The sequence below is a fragment of the Oxyura jamaicensis genome, chromosome 1, assembly GCF_011077185.1.
Source record: "Oxyura jamaicensis isolate SHBP4307 breed ruddy duck chromosome 1, BPBGC_Ojam_1.0, whole genome shotgun sequence".
Lineage (NCBI taxonomy): Eukaryota > Metazoa > Chordata > Aves > Anseriformes > Anatidae > Oxyura > Oxyura jamaicensis.
In genome coordinates, this window is record NC_048893.1 from 58,307,045 (window position 1) to 58,316,173 (window position 9,129).

At 40.4% G+C, this 9,129-nt stretch overlaps 1 protein-coding gene across 9 annotated transcripts in view; it reads right to left on the reverse strand.

Annotated features, from left to right (window-relative positions):
* TBXAS1 (thromboxane A synthase 1) overlaps positions 1-9,129 on the reverse strand; it is a 242,014-nt gene that overhangs the window by 65,340 nt on the left and 167,545 nt on the right. For all 9 annotated transcript variants that reach the window (XM_035343262.1, XM_035343278.1, XM_035343270.1 and 6 more), the window contains one exon: positions 4,098-4,412. In XM_035343262.1, coding sequence (XP_035199153.1) covers positions 4,098-4,412 — 315 coding nt within the window. The remainder of the gene's footprint in view (positions 1-4,097; positions 4,413-9,129) is intronic.

The following is a 9,129-nucleotide window of genomic DNA, read 5'->3' on the forward strand; positions in this document are numbered from 1 at the left end:
TCCTGCTTCCCTGGTCCACAGACTGAAATGGGCAAGGTGCTTCTCCTCATTTCCAGGGAAAGAGACATCATCCAGCCTCTGTGTTCTATCAGCCAAGAAAAGACCTAAAACCACCTTCTAGCAGAAGGATGAGGAAGGCTTGGAGGTAAATAAAATAAAATAAATACAATACAATAAAATAAAAACCAACCAGGCATTACTTTCAGATGACACGTATGTGGAAGTGCCATCTGTACAGTGTATTCAGGCAGTGAGCTGGAGAGTGGCAGAGAGGTCTCCAGGACAGCTCTGACACAAACGTGGCAGGACACAGGAGATCAGTACGGCACGGTCAGTTGGACCTGCCTCTCCACTGGGCTCCCAGCACAGAGCCGGGGCCAGCCTGCTTCCAGCCCCCAACCTACTGCTCCTGCTCCACACTGCAGCAGCTTGAGCCACGCTAGCGCAGGGGTCCAACACAGCAGGGCACTGGCTTTCTCCTTCCCGCTCGTGCTGCCCTGCTCTGCTAAGGTAACCACTAGGCAAGCAAGACAGATGAAGATCAGAGCAAACTCAGGGATATCCTCAAGCATGAAACCCAGGGCCACCAAATGACTGTGCATATGCCTGGATGTGCTGACCTTGCTCTCCTTCAGGCTATGGCAGGGTCACCATGCTTTGAGTTTCTGGCTGGTGCGTCAGAAAAACTGGAACTGAGCCTGTCATTTATAGCACCTTTACTCAGATGGCTCCCACATGTCTTTATAAACTTTAGTAAATTAATGTATAAACTAGATATATCTACACATAAATCACTCTGTCTACCACCAAAGTACAGCCATCTCCAGGATGACACGCAGCAGCTGCTGTAAAATCAGACCGCAGCTCTACAACCACAAATTAGGGCAATAAAACATGCTGCATGAGGCAACTGAAATGGCTGGAGGAAGGAAGGGGGACATGGTGGAGAGCATTTATAATCGTCGTTATAATTACCTGAGTATAAATTTGGATGGAGAGGGTACTGTGTTTAACACTTGCGTATCTGCAAATCAAAGCAGTCTTCCACCACCTGTCAAAACAACTTGGCTGTACCATTCTCCATGTTTTGGCCTTCTAAAACCCTTTTGGAAAATTGCAAAGCACTTTGATAAGAGCAAAGCTGATGTGCTGAGCACAGACTACAACCTAATCAAATTTCTTAGCAACTGACTTGATAACGAACTGTGAGCCGTTAGCTGCTATTCCCCCTCCCTCCCTCTCCCTTGCATGACAAATGAACGTAGCATCTATATATTCCCTGTTTTAAAATAGCTTCTGCTCCCGTAACTTGCAAACTGTCCGCATAGATCTTCTTTTCTGGGCTAAATGTAGTTAATTACAGTCACTGAGGGGACTGAGCTGCTGCATCCTTTTCTTTATTCTGGAATAGGCTCCTTGAGCAGTGCATTGTTCCCCCTCAAATCATAAACTGTTTATGAAAAGAAATAGTTTGAAGAAAGGGGCTACATAGATTAGAACCATGAATTTCCTGGTATAAAAGACAGCGCATGAATATTTATCCTTCTCTCCCTCTTCTCCTCGGCCATACAGCCATATACATTCTCAGCTAAATTTGAAAATTAGGAAAGTATGGGGAAGTGATTTAAAACTGCTTCCAATCAATACATGGCATGGAACAGCATGGTTTGGGATGAGACTGTGCTGCAGTGCAGACCTGAAAAAAAAAAAAAATACTCATTTGAGTGCCATCTCTCTACATCAAGTTTTAACTTCTGTCACAATTATTCCTAGCTCCACAACCTCTCCTAGATGCTGAAAGGCTGAAATTGTTAGCCAAACATTTCTGTCAGAAAATCGAGAGAGTCAAATGTCACCCATTTGAATTGGATTATTATTGAAATACTAATAACAATGAGTGACAGCTCAGATGGACCACGTGCAACGTAGGGACAGGTCAGTGTTCCAGCTTGGATCAGGAGCACACATACAAGCAAGTCTCTCGCACTGGTTCTCACTGCAATCTCCAAGGGCACAGCCAGGGTTCCTTTAATGATGGTTAAGCCACAAGATCATTCCAACAGCTAAAGGGCTTTTGGTACACAGGACAAACTAGAACTAACCCAAAATAAACTCTCCTGAGATGTGTACAATGTGCACCCAAGAGTCCTTGCTGCCAGCTGTGCCTGACTGAATCTGGGTCTACAAGAGCACACTGCTTGTTAACACAGATGTAGCCATGTAGAAGGTCTCCGTATACAAAATGTCTGGAAATAGTCAGTTAATGACAGCTTGCAGGGCAAATATAGCTCGTCAGCTTTCTATGCACTTACGTGGAAAAGTATACTAATTCTTCTACTCATCTACGGACCACGCATAGGAAGGACATCATGTACCTATCATATTTAGACATCTCTCCCAGCAGTTTCATTTTAGTTTCTTCAGCTGACAGTTTTCAAGAATTGGAGAAGAGATGAAACATATTGTTCTTGGGGCTCCATAACAGGAATTTCTATGTGCAATTCTACTGTCAGCATTAACCAGTAAACTGCATTTACTACAGGCCAGGTTGCACCTTCACAGCTTTGCAAGCCTAAAGGAAGTCAACAGAACTGGACATGAGGGCATAATTGGGTCTGTATTTGAATGAAACACGTAAATATACTTCAGCTTGAGTGTTGTAGAGCTAATAACGTAAGAATATAAACCAACTCTTCTAAGTTAGAACACAGCACATCAATGGTGCCATTGTATTAACTCCTACCAGAGGTATATGAAGGAAGCTCTATGGATCAGATCATTCAGTATTAACCTCTCTGCTGTTGTCTATCTGCACCTACAGAGCAAAAGGAATCTTTGATGGAGAACCACCACTTTCAGAACATCTTCATGCAAGACAAAACATGTTTTCTGTGTACACAAATCCTGGCTTCTATGCTTACCCAAGCAAAAGGAGGGAAACAGTAGCTTTTGAATGGGCATGCTCTTGCATAATCAAGAACTTACTTTGTATTACCAAACAGATAATCATGCAACACTTTTCTACTTCTCTAAGTAGAACACAGTGCATGGAATGCATGGAAAATATGAAACTCCCCAATTTGTATCATTAAGGGTTTCTGTATGCAAATCCACTAGCTAAAATCCTGAAAGGCACTCATTCTTGTTTCATTTTTCTCGTATTAGCCTCTTGATCCATTATAAAGGAGTTCACCAAAAAGATGATCAAGCCACTCAGTCTGAATTCTCTTAACTAACAACCTATGGAGAGAGTCTAGGGCAGCAGAATGGCTGCAACATTGTCCACTAGATACACAAAATACTGGAAAACAGGACTACAGGAAATATGAACATCCTTGATAAATACAGAAAGCGAAGGAGAAACCATTCAAAACCAGTATAAGGTAATTAGACACCTGTGATTTTTTAGAAGTGTACACCTATTCTGATGCTAAAGGAAAAGATAAAATATGAATATTTAAAGTAAGACATTGAAGCTTATTATTAATAATGACTCTTTTTGTGTCCTTACAAAGATCAATAAATAAAATTTACCACAAAAGGAACAAAAGTACCTGGAAAACAGGAAAATATAAAAATGTGTAGTTTTAGAATCCACTCACAGCTGGTTTATTTCAACGAAGTAAAACGTATTGTAAAGGTTAAACTTCCATCGTGACACAAAGTTCCCAAGTCATCTCTTTGGATGCTCTAGTGACATCATTTAACAGTTTCAAAATAATAAATAAGTAAACACACAAAAAGAACCCCCTAATATAGAACAAATTTGAATTTTTACCTGATAAAAAATAACTCTATTTTATGTAGGTACTCTGTCTCTCATAAGCCAGTCTGACAGAAAACTGGAAGACATACCGTCAGCAAAGGTGGAATACTATTATTTTAAAAGCAACACATAGCCCAACTCTTGAGAAGAAAACTTTCCTCTCTTTTTCCTTCACTTAAAAATGAGGAAAGCTAAGGTAATGACATGCAAAATCTTGATAATATGTTAATAAAATGTGTATACAAATGAAGCAAACAGGGGTCATTCAGGTGCCATATTGGCACGATACCCACATTGCCTTGCTCCCTCCACGCTGGTGCATTGTACTCACGTGCTTTGCTGAGAACTCATCTATTTCCTGAAGCACCTTCTCCTGGCACTCTGGGTTGGTGGCTAGCAAGTACGTGGCGAAGGACAGGGTGCTAGTGGTAGTCTCGTACCCAGCGATCAGGAAGAGAAAAGCTTGGCCTGCTATCTCATCATCCGTTAACGTCTTCTGAACCTTTTCAGATGAGGTCTTGCCAGCAGGAGGCACCTCGTCCTGGCTGGAAGTGGTGGCTGGACTGATCATATCAAAACATCCAGCTGCCAAGGAGTCAGCTGAGTTGCGGGAGTCGAGCATCCACTGGATAAAATCTCTGCGTCTCTGCAGAATACAGGATGAGAAGAGGCACAAAGAATAAGACACAGTGGTGCCTTTTCCCATGTGGGGTGAAAAGAAAGGGCTGTTTGCTATTTATGCCTGCTCGGCTCCCACAGAACGGCCACCAACCTTTCATTGAAAAGAGGGACTTCTATAAACCACCTGGAAATGTCATCACTTTTTGGCCCCTTTGTTTGGATGTATGGTTGGCACCATACCCATTTGTTCACATGCTCTGAAGTCTGAAAGTCACCTAGGTTTATGTTTGCATCCACAATAATTTCTGTACCAATTTAATAAGACAGGACTACAAACTGGTCTCAATAAACAGTGCTTTAAATGAGAAAGTACAGTTGTAAATATTCTTGTATCAATGCATATCAACACAGCTTTTTTTTTTATTTTTTTTATTTTTTTTAAGTATTTGCAGAAATGCTTTAAAACAGCAAGCACTCCTCTACTACAAAAACCTGTTTGGGTGACTTGTCTTTGCAGAATGTCCACTGAATGATTCTACTGTTATGAAAACTGTTTTCTTTTGCACTAGTTTCTGGCAGAAAAACTCTAATAAACAGACCTATGGATAAGAATGAGTTGACTCCAAACCAGACTGGACAGCAAGCTTGATTAGGCTTTGAAATATAACCCAAAAGGTTTGAATTGACTTTTGGGAGTGGGCATAATAGAATTGTGCTGAACCTAAGCCATAAGACTATGTGATTGATTTTCAATTCCTCAAATACCAACAGAATACATGATAGCTCAAGGACTTACAAGTGACTGCAGTGCCAGAACATGACAACTTGTGCACTTGGATGGACAAAAGAAAGGGCTAAGTCTTTTGAAGAAAGAAAAAGAAAAATGCTGTAGAGCTATTTATCTATTAAAAAGAAATCATTTCAATGATTTCTTGGATCTGATGATAGAGAAATGAAGAAGAAACAGGAAAGCCAGAGTAAAGGACTGGCAAACAAGATAAAAGTAAGGAAGGAGTAATTAATTACAAATGTCAGAGGACTTAAATCAGATTTTTTTTTTCAACATGATGTGGAAAAGAGAGCAGTGAGACAACAAAAGAGGAGAAATATTTAGTCTTGTGCTTTTCTCTGCTGCCAACAAACTGTTTGGACTTGGTTATTTTGGGGTCTGAGTAATACAAGGAACTAATACATTGTGCCTTTAACTGCTCCCTCCCTCCTCTCCACAGGAACTTTTCATTTTGCATGTGTACAGTGTGTACCCATGTCCACAGTGCATATTGTACCCTGCTACACTTAAGAGTTAATAATCCAGATAGTAACCAGTGCTAGTCACCACATGCTGAAGGACTCGACAAATTGGCCAAATGGCATTACCTTCAAGGCACAGGATACGTGCTTTTCCTCCCAAGAAGTGAAGGCACACAAAGCAGCATTATATACATTGAGCTCTGTGAACAAGCTCCAGCTCTGAAAATAATTCCTTCTGCCTAGACTTAGGCACAGTTTCCAGATTCAAACTGGCCACTTTGCTCCAGTGATAGGATACCATTACTCATGTATGTTCCTTTAGACTGGAGGAAACAAGACTCCATGCATACTTCTGCTATGCACAGCTAAAAATCTCATGCAACATTTCCAGGAGGGGCTTTATTAACAAGCTAGGAATCCACAAGCCATACGACAGACAGTCCAGCTCCTAGGCATGGCCAACACTTCAGGGGGCTTTCTAGTACGTATATTTGGGTTAGCGTGTTCATCAGTGTGTGGATAAAATAAAACACATCTGTAGAGATATTCTCTTTAATTCATACAACTAGTCATCATCACCTGAACTACCTTTATAACAGTCTAATTACATTTATATTCATTGGAGTTGTACCCCTGTAATATAATATTGTTCGGATGGTATAACATTTGGAGTAGGTCTGCATTCATCCTTCTCTAAGTGTGAATTTTCTTGTAAACAAATCCAAAGATTTGCAGGCCCCAGTCATGAACTGTAAGCTGAGACTGGTCTTACATTTAGACAATACATTCTCTGGAGACCCTTGAAGATGTTGCTCCAGCCTTAGACAAAATCAGGTCCCAGTCTTATACACAGCATCTGGTTATTGCCATGATAGTACAGTCATAATCATAATGACAAGTGAATGAAATTTCATTCATGAGAATTTTTGCTGAAAGCAAACTTAATGAATGCTAGCATAAGTGAATATTCCCAAGAACGTGCTCCGAAATGCCTCTGTGGCCATTTTGAGGAGCTCTTTTTATTACTCACATAATATATTTGGTTAGGAATTTAAAAGCTTGTCTTGTTACAGAATCTGCGTGTAGGTCACCCAGACTAGAAACAACCAGCTACCTTATCAGTGCTCTGCAATTTGTTCACAGGTGAGCATAGGTTGCTGAGAACAATGGTTTCATAAACAATCCTTACAAAAACCACATTCATTTGTAAAAACTACTTGAGCAATAGTGGGAGGAAAAAAGCATAAAATTGGAAAGATACAAGCTTTGTTCAAGATAATTCTACACTGTTCAAGGAGCTATATTTTAGCAAAGATTCTCTTCCTTATGGCTCATTCTACTTCACTTTAGGCATCAGTATAGAATGCAACATAAAAAATAGTCATCAACCCAAGCGAGAGAAAAGATTTCCAGGGTTATAACCAGTCATAATGAAACATATTTTTCTTCCGCACCATCAGGATAGAAAAATCACTCTGACTCAAAAACCTAACAATGGCAATAGAGGCAAACACTAGCATAAAACCAAATATAATTGGATTGTTAAGTGCTGGAAATGAGAAAAAGGTGTCTCATGAAAATTCACATTTTTTTTTCTTCTACTCAGGTTGACAGCAATAAATAAATAAATAAATAAATAAAAAGCCAGTTCTTCAGTTTGACAACAAACCAGGTACTGACAGTGTCACTGCACAAAAACATTCTCTGGTCATCACATATGGCTGCTGGCTTCCTTTTTCCATCAGGGACATTTGTTTGATTTTCCTTACAAAGCCCATAATAGGCTCTATCCTGTCCTCTGACACTTGCATAGTTACATTACAATGGCATTAGAAAAAAAGTTTCTGCTTCAAAAAAATGGTGTGCCAGAAAGACAGACTCTTGTTTTGCCCTGGTACAACACAGAGTTTATCATTAAGCAAATGAAAATCGAATGGAAAGATACTATTTGAAAAATTGTAATTTCAATGCAAGATGGGACAGGGTGCATGTCTAACCTGGTGGTGACACAGACATCCCCTTTGAAATATATAATAAGACAAGCCCCGCTTTCAGCTTCCCCGAGATAGACACCTTGCAATATATTTCCTGACACCAGTGTTCTGGGCTGTATCATTTCTCTCATTAGTCTCCTTAAGCATCACCTGGCCATGCAGAGAAATCATTCTGCACAGAACCGTAACGAGCTATACACTACATACCGGAAGAATAGATGTGTGCTATACTGGAGAAGGCCAGTCTGGCAGTATCTATCACCCCTCCTTAAGTCACCGCTTTTAAGTTTTGCAGCTGTCAAAAGAAGAGAGAGATATCACTCTTGTGACTCTTCTCACAGGAGACATGGGTCTTGGGGGGAAGGGGATGTCTCCAGCTCTTCCCATCTTAAACAGGGAACTGCATTTTCATATCAAAGATTGACATATTGGCTGACCTTTTGGTAAGTTCACCGCTGATATGGGGATCCAGGGGACCCTTGGGTTATGTTTTCAACAGAGAAATTGAGGCATGTGACTCCTATGCAAGGTGAAATGAAAAATTACTTAAGGAAAACTCAAATGTATATCAGCTGGAATTTTTGTTCCTAATGCTGTGATTTAACTTGGATTTTCTGCAAACTATAGTTAAATTTTGTACCACTCTCATAGTTCAGTTTTCCATCTTGAGCCCAGAAGTATGAAAAGCAAGTTAAAGATGAAGTAAGGAAACAAACTAGAAGACATGATTGATTAGTATTCTGTAAAGCACTCGCTGTGGTGCAAAAGTCATACAAATGTGATGCTGTTAATACAATACCACACACAATAAGCTATGCAGACCCTCCTAGCCTTTCTGAAATGCTCTGATGGCAGTTCAAAAAAGCAGAAGCTAAGCTTCAGAATCCTTATCTGACTGGTATAAAACTCACATCTCTCTGAAATATTATTTAAGCTTCCTACAAACTCATAAAAAACCTGCTATATTAGTTTATTTCCAGGTCACTTTTTAAAAGTTCGATTTGACAAAGATCTTTTTAGGTACGAACCCTGGTGTCACCCTGAAGTTATCAGTAAAGTACTGCAGAAGCTACCCAGATCCTCTTGAAATTGAAACACCAAATGCAGGCAGTCCCACTAAAACTATCATTTTGCCAAACTGCTTTGAAAGGGTCACACTCAACTTCACTAGCAGGTTTCATTTGGTTTCTCAGTGAAATCATGAAAAAAGCCAACCTCTCTGCAAATATACTATGCCCCAAAACCTTTCTGAGAGAGCTTCCTTTTGCCTTGGGCTTGAACCCGGAAGCTGGAATTAACTGGGAGGCCAGAGCTGACAGCCCTCAAATTTCTGCGCCTGAAGGCTGAGGGCATCATGCTCCCGTGGCTGATGCTCAGCCCTGGAAGGATCCGGAGTCTGCTGAACTGCAGGGCCCTGCCCTTGTTCGAGCGGCTGGGAGGTTTTCTGCCTGGCAGAAAAAAAAAAAAAAAAAAAAAAAAAAAAAAAAAAAAAAAAAA